The 23,667-nt window shown below is 49.4% G+C and overlaps 1 protein-coding gene across 1 annotated transcript in view; it reads right to left on the minus strand.

Annotated features, from left to right (window-relative positions):
* Window positions 1–19,270: 19,270 nt before the first annotated feature.
* Window positions 19,271–23,667, minus strand: part of GRAP2 (GRB2 related adaptor protein 2) — a 215,108-nt gene continuing 210,711 nt past the window's right edge. Inside the window, exons 7-9 of the mRNA XM_069231286.1 lie at window positions 23,417–23,509; window positions 22,534–22,659; window positions 19,271–21,092 (exon numbers count right to left, since the gene is read on the minus strand). Of these exons, the coding sequence (XP_069087387.1) occupies window positions 20,919–21,092; window positions 22,534–22,659; window positions 23,417–23,509 (393 nt within the window). The 3' untranslated portion in view covers window positions 19,271–20,918. The remainder of the gene's footprint in view (window positions 21,093–22,533; window positions 22,660–23,416; window positions 23,510–23,667) is intronic.

Consider the following 23,667-nt stretch of genomic DNA (forward strand, 5'->3'; position numbering starts at 1 on the left):
ATGGGATGTGAGGTCAATGCGCTGGTGTGGCACACGGTGGCGGTAGGCGGTCGAAGACTGCGGTGCAAAGCCGCATTGGTTAACATTGAACCCTATGGGTTTCAGGAGCCAATGACGATGTGCGCCGGCGGTCGCAGTACGCACCGCCGCGGGCGTGACCGCCATTTTCTATCTGCTTAATCACTCGAGACCTGATCATCCACAGGAGAGGACCTATACTGCAAGTGCTGCTGTGACCTCGGTCTGGAACAGACAATGGCTGCTGCGACTGGGGAAAGGGCCCCTGCCTTCACTTCAGAAGAATTGGAGAAACTCGTGGATGGGGTCCTCCCCCAGTATGCGCTACTCTACGGTCCTCCAGACCAACAGGTAAGTACACTGGGACCATGCTTTGTGGCCAATGCCTGGGTTGAGTGGGGTGAATGAACGATGGTGGGGAGGGAAGCGAATGAGGCATGCATCAAACGACAGATGAGAGCATGTGCCACATGGCAAGGGTGGGGATGGGGGGCCACTTACATCGAGCATGCAGAAAATGATGAGATTCTATTTTCTCCCCTTGTACATGTCACATAGGTCAGCGCCCATCAGAAAATCGACATTTGGCGTGCCATCGCCAAGGACGTCCGGACCCTGGGGGTCCACAACAGACGGGGCACCCACTGCCGCAAGAGGTGGGAGGACATCCGCCGCGGGAGCAGGAAGACCGCGGAGGCTCTGCTGGGGATGGCCTCCCAACGTAGGAGGGGTGCCACTCGTCAATTGACCCCCCTGATGTCCCGGATCCTGGCGGTGGCCTACCCCGATTTGGATGGGCGCGTGAGGACAACACAGCAGACACAAGGGGGTGAGTACAAGCACATTCTGCTATCTTAGCGCGCAATGGAGGTGTCTGGGTGGGGGAGGAGGGCTGTGGGTATCCCTAGGCCAGGGCTGTAGGCTAGTCCCCTCCGTAAGGCATGGCCCTGTGCCCCCGCCCCCCACCTCTGTAGGGTGCCAAGTACAGCTATTCATGGCCCTGTGTCACCTATGTGTGCAGTTGTCGTCCATAGGCTTGTAGGCCAAGTCCCACTGATTGAGTAGTGTACCCCAAGTGCGCAGCGTAGTGCAGGGGGCTTCTGTGTCTGTCCTCTCCGCCAACTGTGTCGCCAATGCATGCACTCAACATGTCTTTATTTACCACCCCCCCCTTTTTTGTTGGTCTTCCTGTTCATGTGTGTATTAGCATCATCAGGCGGAGGAGAAGTGGCATCGGAGCACGAGGGAGCTGCATCTCACATGGCCCTGGAGGGCCATGCAACCGACTCGGAGTTCACCAGTGAGACGGAGGGCGAGGGGAGCTCCACAACGGGGACACGTGGAGACACCAGCGACACAGACACGTCCTCGGAAGGGAGCTCCCTTGTGGTGGCGGCAACATCCGTGCCCACCGCAACAACAGGTACAGCCGCCACCCAGTGCACCAGCTCTGCCCTCCAAGCAGCCCCTCAGCGTTCGCCCCGTGCCCACTGACACAGGCAGGTGGGCGTCTCCTTCGCCCCAGGCACCTCAGGCCCTGCCCCAGTTACCCCTGCTGCCCTCAGTGCTCCTGAGGACGGTCATTGTTGGGCAGTCTACCCTTTTGAATGCCATCCAGGGTGTAGAAAGGGAGGTGCACCGGAGCAATGCATACCTGGAGGGCATTCATTCGGGTCAGGCTGCCCATCAACGATCGTTCAGTGCTCTGGCCTCAGCACTGACGGCAGCCATTGTCCCTGTCTCCTGCCTCCCTCCTCCAACTTCCTCAACCCAGTCCCACTCCCCTGTTTCTCTGCCTATCCCAGACACACCTACAGACCAGCCTGCACACACCTCAACACCCAAGGGCAGCTCATCCAGACATAAGCACCACACATCACACAAGCATTCACACAAGCAACAGCCACATGCAGACATGCCAACAGCCACTGCCTCCTCTGTGTCCCCCTCCTCCTCGTCTCCCTCCTCCCTCCCTATGACGTCTCCACTCACACTTGCATGCACAACATCATCAGCCACTACGTCCATCACCAGCACACCCACCAGAACACTCCGCACACGTGCAGTCACCACCCCCACTGCCATTTACACGTCCCCTGTGTCCTCTCCCAGTGTGTCTGTCACCCCCTCTTCCAAACCACACAAACGCAGGCAGCCACCCACCCAACAGCCATCCACCTCACGACAGCCTCCAGCACAAGCACCCAAAGACACCAGACTTGACTCTCCTACAACCACATCCTCTTCCTCCACTCCCATACCCACTACACCTACCCTTCCCACTGCTCCTAAAAAGTTTTTCCTGTCCAAAATTAACCTCTTTGCATCACCTGACCCACCCCCTCCATCTCGTAAGAGTCCAATCAGCACCTCAGCCACCACAACCCCTGGACCTACAAGGACCATAGTCCAAGGATATTGGAGTCCACCACCTTCAATGGCAGCTACTTCGGCTAGCAGTAAAGGGACAGCCAGCCCAACCCCTGGGAAAAAATCAAAGAAAGGCAAGGCCCGGCGCGAGAGGCCAGAGACGGCAGCCTCCAAAGGCACTACCCTGGCACCGTCAGGAAGTGGGGTGCCACCTGGCACATCGACAAAGGGAGGCAAGGGCCACAGAGGAGCAGGGAAGGATGGCAAGGGCAGCACGCCCGACAAGTCCGGCAGCAGGCGAGCTGCCCAGGAGGGCCCCACCAGCCCCATTCCAGGTGTGAAGGAGGACACCCACGGGCCCGGGACACCAGCACAGGAGGGCCCCGCAAGTGAGAAGACAGATGTGTACGAAGGGCCCGGCAGCCACATGCCGGGTGGCAAGTGAACTCCATATAATGGCCGGATCTGGTGCCCTGGAGACACATGTCAAGAACCGCTGAACAGGGCCCTTCAAGTCAAGCACCGCTGAACAGGGCCCTTCAAGTCAAGCACCACTGAACAGGGCACCGCCGTCTCAAGAACCGCTGAACAGGGCCCTTCAAGTCAAGAACCGCTGTACAGGGCCCTTCAAGTCAAGCACTGCTGAACAGGGCACCGCCGTCTCAAGCACAGCTGAACAGGGCCCTTCAAGTCAAGGACCGATGAACAGGGCACCGCCGTCTCTGCACCGCTCCGCTGGGCCCTTCATCTCAAGCACTGCTCCGCTGGGCCCTTCATCTCGAGCACCGCTCCGCTGGGCCCTTCATCTCGAGCACCACTCCGCTGGGCCCTTCATCTCAAGCACCGCTCCGCTGGGCCCTTCATCTCAAGCACCGCTCCGCTGGGCACCGCCGTCTCTGCACCGCTCTGCTGGGCCCTTCATCTCAAGCACCGCTCCGCTGGGCCCTTCATCTCAAGCAGCACTCCGCTGGGCCCTTCATCTCGAGCACCGCTCCGCTGGGCCCTTCATCTCAAGCACCGCTCCGCTGGGCCCTTCATCTCGAGCACCGCTCCGCTGGGCCCTTCATCTCAAGCACCGCTGGCCCATTGGCAGAAGGGGCAGGCCCGGATCTGCGTCGGGCAGGGCTGCATGATGCACTCTGGGCACCATGCCTCCTCCAGTACCAGTGGAGTCTGTAATCCAGTTGAGAGACTGTGGCTTTGCACTCCCCAGGATGGTACAGTGGGCAACCCACCCACTGTATAGACTTGAGAGACTGTGGCTTTGCACTCCCCAGGATGGCACAGTGGGCAACCCACCCACTGTAGAGACATGAGAGACTGTGGCTTTGCACTCCCCAGCATGGCACATTGGGCAACCCACCCACTGTAGAGACATGAGAGACTGTGGCTTTGCACTCCCCAGGATGGCACAGTGGGCAACCCACCCACTGTAGAGACATGAGAGACTGTGGCTTTGCACTCCCCAGGATGGCACAGTGGGCAACCCACCCACTGTAGAGACATGAGAGACTGTGGCTTTGCACTCCCCAGGATGGGACAGTGGCCATGGAGGCCCCTCGTGGATCTGGCGTTGTGGACTCATGTGGCTGAGGTGCCCCCCCTTTCCTTCCCCCTGAGGTGCCTGTAGTTTTGCTATCTGATGCCCCTGCAGTGTTCTCTCCAATGGATTTGGGTCTCCTGTGTGGGCTTTGCCCATGTGTTTAGGCCCATTGGCCCACGTACAATGGCTGAAACCCAATTTGGACAGGACAATTTACATATGTATATAAAGTTATAGATGTTCGAAATAATTTTTTACTTAGCCGTACAATATATTTGAATTTCATGATCATTTTATTTTGTCTTTGCATTCTTCCGGGGGGTTTGGGGGTGTCACTCTGAGTTGTTGCTCTGCATTGATGTGTATGTAGTTGTGGGTGAGGGTGAGGGTGGGTGTGTCGCGTATGTGTGTGCCCGTAATTTTTTGCCTCCCCCCTCCCCTGTTTCGTAGGTGCAGTACTCACTGTTGTCTTCTGCGCCGGCGTTCGTGCTCCTGGTAGAGGAGCAGAAAGACAATAGCTGGTAGGATGTGTAGTTCTGGTTCCATGCTGTCCAGATTCCTCGTGGAGTGTGTAGAGGTGAGTGTTTTCCGTTCGTAATGTCTGTTTCCGCCGTGTTTTTATCGGCGGGGCTCCCGCCCCGGGAAAAGGTGGCGGATTGGTGAGTTGTGATAGGGTGGGCGGTACATTGTCTCCCGCCTGTCTGTTGGCGGTGACCGCCGCGCTGTTTGTTTGTCCCGCCGTGGCGGTCGGAGTGTTAAAGTGGCGGTCTCTGTTGGCGGTTTCCGCCAGGGTCAGAATTCCATTTTTTTTACCGCCTGCCTGTTGGCGGTTTGGCCGCCGCTTTAACACCGACCGCCAGGGTTGGAATGACCCCCTATATGTTTTGTTCAGTTTAGCCGCCAATTGGCTTTGACATTGCATTAGCCATTACATTCTGTATTCTGCCTATTGGCTTTGACATACTGTATTCAGTTTAGCTGCCTATTGGCTTTGACATGATATTATACATTACACTCTGTATTCAGCTTAGCTGCCTATTGGCTTTGACATGATATTAGACACTACATTCTGTATTCAGCTTAGCTGCCTATTGGCTTTGACATGATATTAGACATTACATTTTGTATTCAGCTCAGCTGCCTATTGGCTTTGACATGATATTAGACATTACATTTGATATTTAGGTTAGCTGCCTATTGCCTTTAACGTGGAGTTAGACATTGCAGTTGAGAATCCAAGCTGTATTTTTCCAAGCTATATTTTTCCACAAGATGAACCAAGCTGTTTTCTTCACACCAGACTAGACCTGATAAGAGAGAGTACATTTGGTGTTTTCCTTTCTGCTCAGGCTTGGGAAGAGGAGAAGTCTAGGAGATCTGGCCAGTCTCCAAAGGCTTGTGTAGTTTTCCCAAGTCTGAGAGGAGGGGGCACGCTTTTGTAAGGATGACTCGGGGCTTCAGAGATTTAGATTCGAATCTGCTTGACTTCAGGCTGGAACTAGGCGCCAGTTGCCAGTCTCCCGTTTGGGTAGATAATCTCCTTCTCGCAGTTGACCGGAATCATCAACTTGCAGACCCCAGAAAGATGAAGCTGAGTAAGGCCCTGCCGCCTTGCTCAAACGGTGATGCATTTTGATTTATATGCTTTGCTTTGAATATATAATCTGCTGTGTACATTGCAACTGAGAAGTACTGTGATATATTTTGTTTTCATTGCTGCGACTACTTTTACTCATTTGAACGTGTGCTTGAAGTCTATTAATTCGTCTCTCAAGAACTTGTAGGTGGGGAAGAATTAACAACAATAAAGGTCTTCTTTGAACTCAGAAGTGCATTCCGGAGAGGTTCTGTAAGCTCTGATACGAGATAAGTAGGAAGGCAGAACATTTTGGTACCAGAAGTGGGGTCGCATTATAGATTTCTATGTGCGCAATTTAAAAGTGTAATTGTTTTTTGTTGTTTGGAGAATTACAGAAGCACGGCAGACCATGTTTGAAAATGCATGTGTAGTTAAACTGCCTGATGGTGCTGTGAGAAATATGTTTTCTTTTTGTGATAAAGCGTATTTAGAAAATATGCCTTTTGGAAGCAATGATGATCCTTTTGTTTTTGACAGAAGGGTTTGGATACTTTTATCTGCTTACAGAAAAATGCAGGAGAAATGTAGGCAGTTGGAACATGAAAATAAGAATTTACGTGAGCAAATTAGCCAGAACACGTTAATGCAAGATAATGATGAAATGTATAAAAATACTGTTTTAGAAGAATCTGTCTTTTCCCATTCCAGTAATGAGGGGGTTAAGACAGCTGTGAGCCCGTCTGAGCCTCCGTGTGAGCCAGGTTTTTTGACAGTCGAAGTGCATTCCTTAATTGATAACACAGAGGACAGAGCACAGAATGTGATTTACGAGGTACCGTCGCAAAATGCACAAGTAAAACGAAAGATTTTAGAGTTTCTTACTGTTTGCACTATGCAAGAGACACCGAGTTTCATTTGTTTGTTTGATTTTTGGAAACAGAATAGCCCTCATCTGAGTGAAATCCTAACACTTTGGTATATGGTCACTAGAAAAAATTATATGCAGCTGCGCGCTTGTGATTTGGCAAATGAAATAATGCAGACTTTAGGTTTCTGCGCAGTGCAAGAGGGAAACACTGATTTACATGTAAATCAGGAACAGGGGAAGAATGAACAGGTGCCACAGCCCCTTTTCAGGGTGTGGAGAGGGTGCAGGGAGTACCACAGGTAAAAGAGTCACCAGTGAAATTGAGTGCACCATTTGAATTCGTGTCCACTGAGGATAAAAAGCATGTTTGTTTGACTGATGATTCATTGACTGAAATGTTGTCTTCTGGCACAGGAGAAGGAACAGTGTTGTACAATGTGTGTCAGATTTTAAAGCAAGAGCTGCTTGAGATGTGTCATTTTTACACTGATTCTTGGTTTACTTCCAATAGTTTAGCCGTTTGGTTTTCCACATGGCTTGTACCTAACTGGTTCAATTCCCTTGCGGATGTTAAAGAGAAAAATTCAGAGAGAGAAGTGTTCACCCAGAATTCTGACTTAGTGGGGATGGCTAAGTGGGTGCACCAGAAATGTGAACAGCTGGGAGAAAAAGCCACTTACAGGTGGGCAGAGATGAGAGAGATGTACATTCCCCTAGATTTGATAAAAACTGTGCAGCACGCACAAGCGCAATCTGTCCCACAAGCAGTCACAGAGCAGTTGGGGAGAGGAAAGTTACCAGGACAGATATGGCAAATTGATCAGGTTTTAGGGCGAGTGATTGCTGCAGATTACCTAGAAGAAATCAAAATGATGCTGATAACTAGAAAATAATCTGATTTATTCATACAAATTGGAGACAGAATGGCCCAACTTGTCAAAAATGCAGTGAATGGAGGTTTGGTAAAGAATGAGTCTGCCCCAGCCCTTCTGACAGTGCAAGAAAAGGGAAGCTGTGGTGCAGCAGATAAAACCCTCAGTGCTGAGGTGTGGGTTGAAGCCCCAAGTGACCCTCCAGAATCTGCAAAGATTATAACAAAGGGCCCCAAAAACGTCCTGCTGATTATAAAACAGGGAAAAGAGAAAGGGTACATTTCAAATGACAAATGTTATTTGCAAGAAAAGTCATACTTTTTTCTTTTGCAGATCCTACGACGTTTCGCCACTGACCCTGAGTGTGCTGTGTGGTCCCCCTTCGGGTGTGTGTGTGTGGGGTCGCGGAAGAGACCGAACCCCCAACCTGAACCTGACTGAGTAAAGTACAAGCACCATGGATCCATTTTGCGCAAATGGCGCCTTCAGTTCAAGTTCAACTTGTTTGATTGCATTCTTCTACTGGAACTAAGCAACCTTAACAGTTAACTGTCTGTGTTTTTTTTCGTGTGGAACTCTGACTTTCACTTACCTTCCAGCAAACCTTTCAGGTGGACCGTGCCCCTTTACATGAGTAGAACTCATGCTACATCAAATTGCTATTTTAGAGACACTATAATCTCATTCAGAGTATAAAAGTTTCAGTCTTTTCTGTGTAGATGTATCTGATGTGAAAGGTTATGAGATCAATATGTTAATCCACTTCCATTGCTTTACAGTGATTGCTTTGATCATTCAAATCTGATTTGCTGATAATGATTTTTGTGTTGATGTTTTTTTTTTTTTGAAACAAGAGATATGTGAAACAAAAATTCATTGGTCATAGGGTGGAATGTGATGCTATTAATTGTGTTTGACCAATGACTTTGTGTTTCACCACTGCGCATATTAGTTGCTCAATGTTCACCAGTAGCACATTATGGGGGTCATTCCTACCCTGGCGGTCATAGACCGCCAGGGTAGGTGACGGAGGAAGCACCGCCATCAGGCTGGCGGTGCTTCCGGGGGCATTCTGACCGCGGCGGTAAAGCCACGGTCAGAAACGGGAAACCGGCGGTGTCCCGCCGGTTTCCCGCTGCCCCAGGGAATCCTCCATGGCGGCGCTGCTTGCAGCGCTGCCATGGGGATTCCGACCCCCTTACCGCCATCCTGTTCCTGGCGGTTTTCACCATTCGGAGCCGGAATCCTCGTGGAAGGGGGTTTCCCGCTGGGCGGGCGGGCCGCCTTCTGGCGGTCGCCCGCCAGCCCAGCGGGAAACTCAGAATGACCGCCGCGGTCTTTTGACCGCGGTACGGACTTCTGGCGGGGGAACTTTGGCGGGCGGCCTCCGCCGCCCGCCAAAGTTGGAATGACCCCCTATATGTTTTGTTCAGTTTAGCCGCCTATTGGCTTTGACATTGCATTAGCCATTACATTCTGTATTCTGCCTATTGTCTTTGACATGCTGTATTCAGTTTAGCTGCCTATTGGCTTTGACATGATATTATACATTACACTCTGTATTCAGCTTAGCTGCCTATTGGCTTTGACATGATATTAGACACTACGTTCTGTATTCAGCTTAGCTGCCTATTGGCTTTGACATGATATTAGACATTACATTTTGTATTCAGCTCAACTGCCTATTGGCTTTAACATGATATTAGACATTACATTTGATATTTAGGTTAGCTGCCTATTGCCTTTAATGTGGAGTTAGACATTGCAGTTGAGAATCCAAGCTGTATTTTTCCAAGCTATATTTTTCCACAAGATGAACCAAGCTGTTTTCTTCACACCAGACTAGACCTGATAAGAGAGAGTACATTTGGTGTTTTCCTTTCTGCTCAGGCTTGGGAAGAGGAGAAGTCTAGGAGATCTGGCCAGTCTCCAAAGGCTTGTGTAGTTTTCCCAAGTCTGAGAGGAGGGGGCACGCTTTTGTAAGGATGACTCGGGGCTTCAGAGATTTAGATTCGAATCTGCTTGACTTCAGGCTGGAACTAGGCACCAGTTGCCAGTCTCCCGTTTGGGTAGATAATCTCTTTCTCGCAGTTGACCGGAGTCATCAACTTGCAGACCCCAGAAAGATGAAGCTGAGTTAGGCCCTGCCGCCTTGCTCAAACGGTGATGCATTTTGATTTATATGCTTTGCATTGAATATATAGAGGGTCATTCTGACCCTGGCGGCCGGTGGCCGCCAGGGCCACCGACCACGGGAGCACCGCCGACAGGCTGGCGGTGCTCCAATGAGCATTCTGACCGCGGCGGTTCAGCCGCGGTCAGAAGCGGAAAGTCAGCGGTCTCCCGCTGACTTTCCGCTGCTCTTTGGAATCCTCCATGGCTGCGGAGCGCGCTCCGCAGCCATGAGGATTCTGACCCCCCCTACCGCCATCCAGTTCATGGCGGGAAAGCCGCCATGAACAGGATGGCGGTAGGGGGGGTCGCGGGGCCCCTGGGGCCAATGGCATGGGCACGGCAGGGGCCCCCGTAAGAGGGCCCCAAAATGTATTTCACTGTCTGCCTTGCAGACAGTGAAATACGCGACGGGTGCAGTAGCACCCGTCGCACCTTCCCACTCCGCCGGCTCGATTACGAGCCGGCATCCTCGTGGGAAGGTCGTTTTCCCCTGGGCTGGCGGGCGGTTTAACTGGAACCGCCCGCCAGCCCAGGGGAAAACTCGTAATACCCGCCGCGGTCTTTTGACCGCGGCGCGGTAATTTGGAGGGCGGGATCCTGGCGGGCGGCCTCCGCCGCCCGCCAGGGTCATAATGAGGCCCATAATCTGCTGTGTACATTGCAACTGAGAAGTACTGTGATATATTTTGTTTTCATTGCTGCGACTACTTTTACTCATTTGAATGTGTGCTTGAAGTCTATTAATTCGTCTCTCAAGAACTTGTGGGTGGGGAAGAATTAACAACAATAAAGGTCTTCTTTGAACTCAGAAGTGCATTCCAGAGAGGTTCTGTAAGCTCTGATACGAGATAAGTAGGAAGGCAGAACAAGGCTTCAAGCTGCTGTCACAGGAATGCTGCATCATCCCTATCCATGAGCCACCAAGCACTAAGGCACCACATCAGACACTCTCTCTGGGCAACCCCACCCAGGTAAGGCGATAACTGGAGCATCGTCTGATATACCCCTAGGGAGGATCGCCAATCCCGTAGTGAGAAGAGGTTGGTGGCAGGCATAAAGACATAATCGATGCATGACCTAGTCTTGTGCGCTGCAGAAGTGTGGGTATAAGCGCATGTGATAGGGTTCTAGGTGCACCAAACATCATAAAGGCCTAGTTAGAGGTCAAATCTGCAAGGGGGGAAGCGGCTAGCCAAGGAGCCTTCAAAGCTTTCGAGCCATCTATATCAAGGGGCATCATCATGGCAAAGTCTCCGCCCACTATGGTGACACCCCTGGGGAGGCCCGCCAACACATACCTCATTGTGTGTAAGGTGGGGCACACTCAACAAATTGTATGCCTTTCCATTATCTGCCCCCTCCACTCCACTGCCCTGGGGATCTACTACACTAAGTACAACCACCACAGCCATACACTTATGGAGTAGGATTGCCACTCCATGGGACCCCCTAGTGTAGCCAGTGTGGTATGCCTGATCATAGCCATAGTGGGCTGGGAAGGAGCAGCGGGTACCAAGGAGATGCATCTACTGCAGTATGAGAACATCAGGGGACTGGCGTTTTGCAAAGTCCAACACAGGGCTCCACTTAATGCGGTCATTTGGGCCATTGACATTCCACATCATTATTATTATACATATTAATGTAAGAGCTATCTAATGTGAGGTTTTGATACATGGGTCTGGGCAACATCCATTCGGGTAATCATAGAATATGGCAACCTCTGGATCGCAACATGCTGAAAACAGGAACAAACATCTGGCCAATTGGGTCAAACAACTCCAACCCAACCCACCAACAATGCCCCCATGCCACACTTTCACCCCAGAAGCATCTGTTGCCCTAACAATACAACTCCCAATATCTATATAGTGTTAACTTGGATGTTTGATATTATTATCCAGAGGATTTTATTCTTGTCCCTTTTTATCCTTATATTTATCAAAGTGTTTTGTAAATTGTGCTTTTATGTTATTTTGTACTGAAATAAAGCTGAACTTGATGATGATGAAGATGAACTCACAATATCTGAACCCCCCCCCCCCAGAAGTACCCATTGAGACGGATACAGTGCTGCTGGCAAAGTGTTACAGTTAGATCCAAGTGGTAACTTGAAGGGCCAACTCATGTCCATTCTCCTCCACCCCCCCTCTCCCGAGAAGCAGAGGTCAAGACCGCCGAGTCTGTCAGGAGAGATGGACGGTCAGCAGCCCCACCATCGGTGTCCTGGGGAGGGCTGGGGGTGTCGGCTGCGTAGGTTGGAGATCCACCAGCCCCCAGCTGGCGGTCAGGGGAGTCTCCACAGCCGTGACGGTGGGCCCCACCTTCAGTGCTCTCCCCACACAGGTGTTCCACCCAAGGGGGGGGTGGCTGCGCAGAGAAAGACCTGGCGGCATGGACCACATGAAGGTGGGCTGAAAGGAGGAGCATATAATGCAGGTTTAGCACTCGCAGCTTCTGTTTAAATGCTTCAACCATATAATGCAGGTTTAGCACTCGCAGCTTCTGTTTAAATGCTTCAGAGGATTTGCTCTGATGTTGCACCAAACGTTTATAGTCTGGGAGGATTAGTATCCTAGTGGACTGAAAGGTTGTGGGGTTCAGCTTGCACACTTGTCGGAGCACAACATCCCTGTATTTGTAGTTGAGGATTTTTGCAATATTCAGTCGCAGAGGAGCCCTCAGTGGAGGAGCGGTCTCCAAAGATCGTTGGGCGCGTTTCACAATGAAGCAAAAAGCTAAGAGGCCCTCGGGGACCCAGGAACGAATCCATTACTCCAGGGAGCTCCCAGTAGTCACTCCCCTTACCCCTCCACCCCCAAGGAAGCCCACAAATCAGGGGCTATTTTGCCAGACCTAATTCTGTGAGTCTTTGGCTCGGCTCTCCAGTATACGGGACGCCACAGTCCAGTGAACCACTTGTGACAAAGAGTCTTCCAGATCTGAAATACACCGCTTAGTACCAGCTACACTCTCTGTGACATTGCGGAAATCATGGCACAGGTGCACGATATCTACTCTAGCCTAACCAATCCTGATCTCCAAGGTTGACCGGGAGGACTGGATAGACTGAAGGATGTCCGCAGGGTTGTGTTAAGCGGTGAAAGAGGGGGTGCCCAGCCGTGTCCTGTTTCGATGCAGGGGTCTGTGGTGCTGTGCAGAGTAAGGGCCTCCACACCCCATATTGGAGCCAAGGCACACTTCAGTGCAGTCAGAAGCAAAGAATGGGGGTGGGGGCTCACAAACCCTCTTGCATAGGGCCCTGGGCACCACAGTCGAGCAGTCGAGCGTTGCTATGTGTCCAGAAATGGAGGCAGCTGTTCAGTGTATCCAAGGATGACCCCTTGCACTGACCACAGGGGCAGAGAAAGAATCATGTGCACCCTCAGTCCTGCGCAGCTGCCAGACCCCTCTGATCGATGCTGAGAGAGAGAACAGTAGTAGGGCGGTGGCCGCCCTGGACCAAATCTTATGCTTGCTGCCCTGGTGCATCGACCAGATCAGCAGGCCCCAATCGAGTCCACCGGCACCGACTCCAAGGCGAGCAGAGTGCGTGCATGAGGCAGCTGCTGGGCCCACACGCAGCATCAGCAGGGCACCCCTGGGCCACAAGGCTGGGCCCCCTGCCTTGGGGCCTCCATAATAGCCCGACAACCCTTTCTGGAGCAGCAGTCCCCCCCACAGGGGTTGCAAAGTACCTTTCTGGGTCACTGAGTGGGTGGACGATCCCGCACCATGGCTGATGGGTCTGTGCTTCCCCAGGCAACGTAGTCCTAGTTCACATCTAGTCACCACCCGAGTCCCCCACGAGGCAAGCGGTCTCCACAGGGTCCAGGATCTCAGGCAAGGTGATTGACCCCTTCAACTGGGGCAAAAAGCGGTGCAAGGAGCAGGAGTCTCATCTGGAGAGTAGAAGCTGACAGAGGGATGTCAGCCACCTTGGCATCTCAGGCCTCAAATGCCACAAAAAGTGATAAAACAGTGGTACTTTCAGTCAAATGTACCATTTGTTCAATTTGGCTCTTCGGGGACACTTTTAAGACAAAATGATGGAAAATTATTGTAGGAAAATGCCACTGTTGGCATGGTCACCTCTACTTTTTGCCTAAATGTTGATTTGATTCGAAGTGTGCTGGGACCCTGCTAACCAGGCCCAGCACCAGTGTTCCTTCCATAAACTGTACCTTTGTTTCCACAGTTGGCACATCCCTGGCACACAGTTAAGTCCCTTGTAAAAGGTACCCCTGGTACCAAGGGCCCTGTAGTCAGGGGAGGTCCGTAAGGGCTGCAGCATGTTATATGCAATCCTCAGGAACCCCTCACTCAGTACATGCACACTGCGTTACAGCTTGTGTATGCTAGTGGGGAGAAAATACAAAGTCGATATGGCACTCCCCTCAGAGTACCATGCCCACAAACCACTGCCTGTGGCATTGGTAAGTCACCCCTCTAGCAGGCCTTATAGCCCTAAGGCAGGGTGCACTATCCCACAGGTGAGGGCATAGTTGCATGAGCACTATCCCCCTACAGTGTCTAAGTCAATGCTTAGACATTGTAAGTGCAGGGTAGCCATACTGAGTATATGGTCTGGGAGTTTGTCATTACCAACTCCACAGCACCATAATGGCTACACTGAATACTGGGAAGTTTGGTATCAAATCTCTCAGCACAATAAACCCACACTGTAGCCAGTGTGGGATTTAATGAAAAATGAGCCCCACTCCTAGTGCAAGGCTGACCAGTCTGGGCCAGCCTGCCACTTCCAGATGAGTTTCTGATCACATGGGGTGAGTGCGGCAGGTCCGGATGGATAATGAGAAAAACAAGGAGGAGTCACCCCCTCAGCCAGGACCACCCCTAAAGTGACCAGATCTGAAGTGACCCCATCCTTGAGAAATCCTCCATCTTGCTATGGAGGTTTAGGACCAATAGGCATAGAGATGTGCCCTCTCCCCTGAAGGAGTGGGCACAAGAAGGGTGTAGCCACCCTCAGGCACAGTAGCCATTGGCTACTGCCTTCTGACCCTAACACACCCCTAAATTTAGTATTTAGGGGCAACCCTGAACCCAGCTCTTCAGATTTCCTGATGACCTCAAGAAAGAAGAAGGACTGCTGAGCTGAAAACCCAGCAGAGAAGAGAAGGAGACACCAACTGACTCGCCCCAGCTCTACCGGCCTGTCTCCTGCTTGGAAAAGCTGCAAGTAAAGAAGCAACCTTTTTTTATGAAAGTCCAATAATGTATGGATGCGTACAGATCATTTTGACATCCAGGGAGGTGCTCCACTGCGATGTCCATGTGGTGAGAAACAGTCTAGCCCAGGGGACTGCCTGCATCACCGAGGACCAAGAAACTCCCGTGGACAGCAGACCTGCCCAAAGAAAAGACCAAGAAACCAACTTTAGAGGGACTTTCACCTCACTCCAGAAGTGTAAGTCCAACTACTCTGCACCGACGCCCTCTGTCCGTGTCCAGACAAACCAACTACCCAGAGAGGACCCCCAGGCGACTCCAACGATGTGTCCCTCCTGGGCTGACCTCTCTGCACCCCCACGACGACGCCTGCAGATGGAATTCCGAGGACCCCCCCTGACCGCGACTGCCTGGGACAAAGGTATCCGATGCCTGGAAAAGGACTGCATCCGCAGCCCCCGTGAGAAACCGACCACTGGTGCAGCAATGATCAGCAGGCGGCCCTCACTCTTGCCCAGTCAGTGGCTTGCCCGGGAGGCCCCCCTGTGCCCTGCATGCAGCGCCTAAGTGACCCCCGGGTCCCTCCATAGAGTTCTATTGAGGACCCGATGCCCTGTTGGCACATTGCACCCGGCTTCCCCCATGCCACTGAGGGTGTGGTTTTTGTGCCTACTTGGGGCCCCTCCAGTACTCCTCCAAACCCCCCTGGTCTGCCCTCTGACAAAACGGGTACTTACCTGCAAGCAGTCTCCGTAGGCACCCATGTTATTTTGGCTCTTGTTTGACCTCTGCACCTGACTGGCCCTGTGTTGCTAGTGCTGGGTGCTTGGGGTTGTCTTGAACCCCCAATGGTGAGCTACCTATGTCCCTGAGACTGAACCCGCAAGTGTGGTACGTACCTCAGGAACTCTATGTTACTTACCTCCCTCAGGAACTGTTGAAAATTGCAATGTGTCCATTTTTAAAATAGCTTTTTGCCATTTTAATGAAAACTGTGTCCAATATTGATTTGATTCAAGGTCTTAACTATTACTATGCAAAGGCCCTTTCATTTAATGCACTTACCTGCTAAATGAATCTTGTGGTTCTAAAACTAAATGAACAAAAGAATATTTGTCTATATAAAACCTATTGGCCTGGAGTTAAGTCATTGAGTGTGTGTTTTCACTTATTGCTTGTGTGTGTACAACAAATGCTGAACACTACCCTCTGATAAGCCTACCTACTCGACCACACTACCACAAATAGAGCATTAGTATTATCTATTATTGCCTCTGTCAAGCCTCTTGGGGAACCCCTGGACTCTGGGCACACTATAGGCCATATGTACGAACACTTTTTCCCATAGACACAGAGGGGGTTATTCTAACTTTGGAGGAGTGTTAATCCGTCCCAAAAGTGACGGTAAAGTGACGGATATACCACCAGCCGTATTACGAGTTCCATAGGATATAATGGACTCGTAATACGGCTGGTGGTAAATCCGTCACTTTTCCGTCACTTTTGGGACGGATTAACACCTCCTCCAAAGTTAGAATAACCCCCAGAATGGGTAAAAACCTTTGCTACATCTGGCCCTATATTTCATTTTGATATAGTATATACAGAGCGAGCTTCCTACAATTATGCCTCGTAATGAGCATATTTTCTTGGTTTTAATTGTTTTTTGGAATAGAAAAGCATTCTATAAAAAGTGTTCCAATTATCTTGCATGTGCAATTGAGATATTCTACTGTTTATGAATGAGAGAAAAAATCCTGCGACTGAGAAAAGCAAAAAATCCTCCCGCTTCCACAAGGTGAGCCAGAGAGGGTCTGGTTATGCCAAGAGGCGGTGGGTAATTCTCACTTAGGGGCATATTTATACTTGTTTTGCGCCGCATTTAGGTCATTTTTTTAATGCAAATTTGGTGCAAAACTAACTCCATATTTATACTTTGGTGCTAGAACCATTTAGCGCCAAAGTTATAGAGTTAAAGTCATTTTTTGGACGTAGAAACCTACCTTGCATCACTGAGATGCAAGGTAGGCGCTCCAGTGCAATAAATGACTCTATGGCCTTAGCGCCATATTTATCCCCCATGCAAAAATCAGGTACAGGGGAGGAGGGATCAAATGATGGTGCAAAGCTTGCTTTGCATCATTCTTTAATGCCTAGGTCAGGGCAGGTGTTAGGGGACCTGTGGGCATGTTTCCAGGGTCAGAGACCATGGAAAGAGCCCACAGGTGCCCTTCCCTGGCCCTAGTGACACCGCAGGATGAGGGACCCATCCCAGGTAGGTCCCGGTAAGTATATATATATTTTTTTCCCTCTTGGGGGCCCTAATCTGGCGCCCCATGCATGGCACTGGCCCCAATGGCCATGCCCAGGGGACATTTGTCCCTTGGGCATGGCCATTGGGGTGGGGGCATGACTCCTGTCGTTACTAAGACAGGAGCCATGTCCATTGGGATTGTGCACCAGGAAATGGTGTTACTCTGCCTAGAGGCAATTTTTTTGGGCACACAACCTCCGGCTCCCCTCTACGCCTCCCCCACCCGGTTAGCGTCATTTACAATGACGGTAATCCGGCATTACTGCCGGCTAGCGCCATTCCTTAAATATGGTGCCCGGCCGGCGTCCAGGAACAGCTCTAGCCAGCGCTATACTTTCACACGCAAAACTGCAATAAAGCAGTTTTGCGTGTAAAAGCATCAACCAGGGTCTTAGGCTCCTCGCCCGTCTGGCACCCAGCTTTCAGAGAAAGCTCACTTCTCTCTTCTTCAAAACCACCTCTGAAGCGGACTCTTTCCTTGGCCCTGTGCGTCATGTTACGATAGTTTGATGCAAAACGGGCTCTCCTTAACAAAGTCTACAAAACACACTATTCATAGGTCATAAAGATCTTTTGCCAATTTCTTACTGCCACATGAAAGACAACTTACAAAGAGATGGGGCCTTGCTGTTCTGATAGGAAATGGGTGAGTCTGTCTCATTCTCGTTGAAACCCGGAGTGCTGATCTTATAACACAAAGTCTAAGAATGCGTCAGACAGAAAAAAGTTATGTTAGTGCCCAGTAAGGGCTATACTGGCATAGCTGATACAGCTGCCAAGTGCCACGCATCACACATAAAAATAACGCATTTTCGGTAATTTCCCTGCGTTACCGCAATACCTGAGATTGTCACACAAAAGAACCGTGTCTTGAAATGTGATAAACCCGTTACTTCCAGTTTCTCACTTGGCTGGGACACAAAAGCTAAACTCCGAGTACTGTTACCAAAGGCCACAAGGTGGTGCTAGTGTACAGGGGAGGTGTAGGATTCTCAATACTTGGTACTATCCCACTATCATAGAAACTCATTTCCAGACCAAGCAAACTACAGAGATTTGAAGACTTAAACACAAAACCACACACCAACTTAATTAATGTCCAAAAGCAGCTCAGCTCAAATCATTTTTGTCAAAGTGATGTGGGTGCCCAGCCCCAAAACAAAGCTTCTAAATATAAGCCAAAAAACTTGGTCCATGGACACTGCAGTAAGAGAGGGGGAACTGCATAGGGATAGGACAGGAGGAGGTGGGACAAGATGTGGCCTAGGGCCCAGAAATGTCTACTTTAGAACCGTAGAAGAGGCCTCGAATCCCGCCCTCAGCTCAACATTCTGCGACTCTGAGCAAACCATCTCATTTACTCCTGCTAAATAAAGACGTGTACGATTATCATGTAAAGCGCCCCTGTGTCAATTCACACATTAAGTACCTTCATATATGAGAAAATGTCGCATTCCGAAAAATGATCTCTTGACAGGGATGCAATTGCCTTATTTCACTCACAATAAAGTGTCACTCAGACGGCTTGAAATGTCACAAATAAATGCACTACACATATGGGAATGTCACTCATAAACCAAACTGAACACTTGCCACCTATGCTGATAGTGGTTCTCATTGGCTCTCTTAAAGGGGCAGTGCATGTATTCTTTCTTATAGAAATGTGCTGCCTATCAGCTTTATTTTATTCCTACTGTTTTTTTTCTGAACTGTAACGTCACACTATATTAAGCAGCCTTTATTTTATTTATTGAACATAATAATTCAGAGAAACAAAAGAAAAGGTTCTACTCAATATGCATTATAAAAAGAAGAGCTGATCTCTCTTACAGAAGTGTAACAGGGGCGGAGATAGACTTTATGAATCTCAAAGAAGATCCCATGATGAAAGGATTGTTTTACCCTTGAACTTTGGATGTGAGTAAATCCAGTCCAGTGCAGTGGCTTCTCTTCAACGCAATGCCCTGCACCCTGACTTGTGAGAGTTTAGAGTTCAAAGACTGCTGTGTTATCGCAGGATGTGACTTACTAGAAATTAAGTGGCCTAAAGGAATATTGGAAAACGTCACAACAGGCCAGTGCCTGTGAGAGGCAGTCGCTGCTGCAGAAAAGTAAATTTGAGGTCAGTGTTGTGTCTTACTGGGAAGGGGAATCCATTAATAACACTGTCCCTGCTGAGGAAGTCAGGTACAGCTATTACAGTGACACCTACTGGAGAGGCTGAGAGCTACTGAAGTAACACAGCTATTGGGACTGGTCTTAAAACAACACGTGCTAGCTGGGGCTAAAGGTTATGCTGAAGTAATTTAATTGAAACAGCTAACCTAATTCATGTGGGTGTTGCAGGTATTTTTTTTTTAATGTAATGAACTATTTCGACTTTTTTTTAAATAAAACACATTTCATGGGCATGTTATTTTCCGTACAACAAACACCTTTGGTGAGCTTTTCCGGAAAATGTTTTTTTTTTAGAAAAAGTCATCAATTTCCTTCAATTTTAGCAACACGAAGATTGAAGTGTTAAAAGATCAATGTCTTTCGAAGTTATACCTTCTAATGTATAAGATTTTGTGCAGTAGAAAAGTATTAGTTGAATGGTGTTGAAAACAAAACAAATACATGTTTTTTTATTCATCTTGCACAGTGCTTTTATGAAATGATGGATTAAACAAGTGTAAACGTGGGGACTGATTTAAAATGTGGCTAGTGGAAGTAAGTCAATTGGTATGGCGAAGCACTTTACTCCTGCCATACCGAGGGTCCTCCGCCTGCTAAAATTAGACTTGTCGGCCAGACCTGCGGACGCTAAACATTGTCAGGAACTGCCATCACAGTGGTTCCTATTAATGTATAGGTTTGAGCGAAGGCTCCATCAAACATCATGGCCGTCGTTCAAACTTTTGCAATTCTTTACCTTTTCCAAAAACAAACTCTCAAAATGGGAGTTGGTTTTTGGAAAAAAGTCAAACAAATGGCTCCCATACCAAGGGAGTTGTCTTCCTTGGTGTAAGGGTCTGTATATTTATTCTTACTGTCCCTTAGCCAGGTTTTAACTGCTGGTGTAGAGGAGCTAAAAGGAAAAAAAAATGAGAACTTCGTCCACCTAAATCAGGTGGATGGTGATATATGTGAACGTCTGAGAGCCTATACTTCGTCGACGTAGAAAAGGTAGGTAGGCTTTGTCATTGGCAGAGTTCAGTATGGCTGAGGGCACTTTGCCACCAACCTGACAGATTCGCCTCTCCCCCAAACACTAATTCAACCTCTCAGAAATGCTTTGCTCTTGAATCTCAGGAACCTCAATGTTGCTAAAACTGTAGAGAATTTATGATATTTCGAAATAAGAGACTTGGGCAGAAACATTTCAATGGTATAAGTTGTGTACAGCATGAGAGGGTGACATTTTTGTTATTAAAACTAGACTGAAATGATTTTAGTTAACTCGCAATAAGTACCTGAGCTGCCCAGGGGAAACTAGATTGCTTTCTTGAATTTTACAAAGGCATAAATGGCAGGGAAATCGAAATAGAAGATACAGCGAGGGAGCATGTTTCAACAGAGTGCTGCTGAGCTAACCCAACCCAAAGAGAAGGAAAGTCACCGACTGCCCTTACAGTGACACCTGCTGGCCAGGGCTAGAAGAGATACTGAAGTAACACAGCTCCTGAGGATGCTGGGGAAAAGCCAGCACTGCTCTTACAGTGAAAGCTGCTGGTGGGGCTGGGGCAGCTGCCGGATTACCACACTCTCACTGGACCGAGGGACAAGTATTGTTCTTACATAAATCCTGCTGGTCAAGGGTGGAACTCTAACATCAGAAAGCGGTAGCCTGAAAAAGAGATATGTAAATCGCCTGCTTATAAATAATGTTCAATTTGTATATGGTAATTTCCTTAAAGTCAGTAGGAAGGTCGGTGTACTTTGTGTCCGTTTAGCACCCTTCTTCTTGTTTGGGTCAGAGTGCATCACTTTTGTGCATTCACACATCACCGATTGATAATGTCCACATAGTTGACAGGGAAGAGACCTTCACGCCCACGGAAGCGACCATGCCACCAGGAAGGATCTGAGCTGTTCAGCACCTCAATGATATCATCACAGTGGAAGCCCAGTTCGTCGTCCTCCAGTGCTTCAAAGTCGTAGAGAGCACGAACCAGACGCTAGAAAGAAAGTGGGGAGATAAGTCATGTTAGGTTATCTAATGGTGGGAAGTGGAACAGCAGCAACATATCTCATTCTTCTCCTGTAGTGGAAGAGGGAGCTGCAAGTGTAGATGGAATTGTTGCCTGTCTGCACTGGGAACAATCTCCTGATCTGCCTGTGTTGTGGGTGTGAAGTGCAGCCTTCAGCAGCCCGGGGTGGATTAAGAGGGGCGCGGGATTGAATGTAACATTGTTCCTAATAGTGTGGTAGTGAAATGCAGCCATGGGTAATCTCACTCCCCCTCCTGTACTAGGAACGATCTAGCGCCCTGTTTCATGGTGGCAAAGAGAGCAAATACAGCACTAGAGCATTTTACAGCTTTCCCTGTAGAGAGGCCCTGCCAACTGGTGGCATGAACTGGAACTGCAGGCCCGAAGGGATAACATCCACCTTCAGAAGTGGGAGATTTGGGATGGTGCCCACAAGTAGTTGAACTGCAACTATAGAGGATTTCCCTGCTGCCACTGTATGGAGGAAAGAAATCCTAATTTGCACTCTGGTGGTGTATAGAGGGTCACATCCCTTCCTGGAGCTGGAGAAATGTCATGCACTGCCACTGTCCTCGACCAGTGAATAGTTGAACTGCAGCTACAAAGGTGCCCACTCTTTTACCTACAAAGGGAGAGGGATCATGTCCTAAACTCTGGTGGTGAGAAAAGAAACAGCAAGTACAGAGCGGATCACGTCTCCTTTAGCAATAGCAGACGGAGAGTGCGCCCTGTAGGAGTGAAGGTGGTGCTGAGTTGCACTTAATAACACCACACAAGCCTCGGTGAGCCTCATTGCTTCTTCCGCAGCAGCCGAGTCATTGTGACTGGCCCTCTTGTGGTGAGATGTGGAGTTGCAGTCACTAGTTGAATCCCAACTCCTCCTGTAGCAGAAGTGTTGCTACAATCGAGTGGTGAAAATCTGAACTGCGAGTACAGATTACAGCCCCCGCTGCAATGGGAGCAGTGCACCGGTGCTCGCTAGGAAGTGAGTGTGATGAGCAATGCTCTATAAAACGACACAAGCTTTTGAGAGTCTGAAACAGCTGAGTCGCAGTGACTGCCCTCTTGTGGTAAGGACAGGTTACATACATGTGGAGCTAGTTCTGCAGAGGAGGCATCTTCATTGAAGTCATAAGCGTTGAACAATTCACCGCAAGCACCTAGGAATTATTCACCATTTATGACTATTAATTAAGATCCCACGATGTACAGGAAGTCATATTACAGCTTTAGAGGGCCTCACGGTTCCACTGCGGCACCAGAGTTGTGAATCTCTTGTGGTCAGGATTGGAGCTGCAGTACAGGGAGTCTTACAACTAGTCCATCAGTGGCAGGAGAACGAATTACACACAATCGCACTACACACTGCTATGAAGAAGTGGGAGGTAGGCCGACGTCCTGGCAGTACCTGGGGTTGGTTGTGTGCGGGTGAGTCGGTCGGCCTCCGGTACCCAGATGCCATGCTGCTCTCATCCCCGACAGAGAAACAAGGGCTGCCCGATACCTTTAGTTCCGGAATCCCGAGTCGCCTGTCCTGCAGGAGAGGGGAGAGAAGAGTTAAACTGATGAGAAACCCAGAATCGGCGAAGGACCGCAATGGAGAGAAGCATGTCAGACTTGTAATGCACTGGCAGAGCTTTGTTCTTGCCCCGTACTGGTGCCAAGAGTGGGTGCTGTGCATGAGGAATGAAGGGCACTGGCAAAGGTGAAGACAGGGGTGCATTGGCAGAGGTGCTATGGGTGTCAGTACTGGAATAGCAAGAATGCCATGTCTTGATAGCGGTGAACTGGGAAAGTTGTGTGTGGCATCCAGCGTGGCAGGAGTAGCGGTGGATTTTACAGGTCAGGACTGACTGCACTGTCAGAGCCACGTGTGAGCTTCAGCAGTAAATGACAAATGAAAGATGTGCTGCAGTGATGAGGTACGCAGGCAGAAATGTATGCGGGTCCCTGGACCTGAAAAGCAGGGGTTGCAGGGCAGGACTGGGGTGCACAGGCAGGACTGTGTGTATGATCCTGTGCAGAAAAGCTGTAGAAAAAGGATTATAGTAGAATGAAAGAACTGTGTATTAGTCTCCGAATTAGATTGCAGGACATCAATATATGTAGGCCACATTTCTGGAATAAGACCGATATGAACGTCAGAATTCAGATGAAATTGCAGAGCTGTGTGCAGGTCTCAGTGCTGGAGTAACAAGGATGCTGAAGGCAGAACTGAGGCGCAATGTCAAAGATGTGTGTGGATCTCAGTAGTAAAACTGCAAGTGAAATCGAAGGTGTGTGCCAGGTACCGCTTGAGCTTCGACATATCCAATATCCTCCTTGTTCGTTCGTTTCCAAGATGTGCCCGGTGGCATCCTATCCAGGCTGACCACACGCCTATCCTGAAAGACAAGAATACTAGCTCAAAATGCAATCATGTCTAAATTATTCACAATAAAAAAATCTTAAAATGGTGAGGAGAGTTTGGGTTTTGCAGTAAGGGTTACCTGTCTGTAATTCTAGTTCTCCAGCGGGGGTATTTTACCTAAATGTAAATGCT

This window comes from Pleurodeles waltl, chromosome 4_2 (assembly GCF_031143425.1).
Source record: "Pleurodeles waltl isolate 20211129_DDA chromosome 4_2, aPleWal1.hap1.20221129, whole genome shotgun sequence".
NCBI lineage: Eukaryota > Metazoa > Chordata > Amphibia > Caudata > Salamandridae > Pleurodeles > Pleurodeles waltl.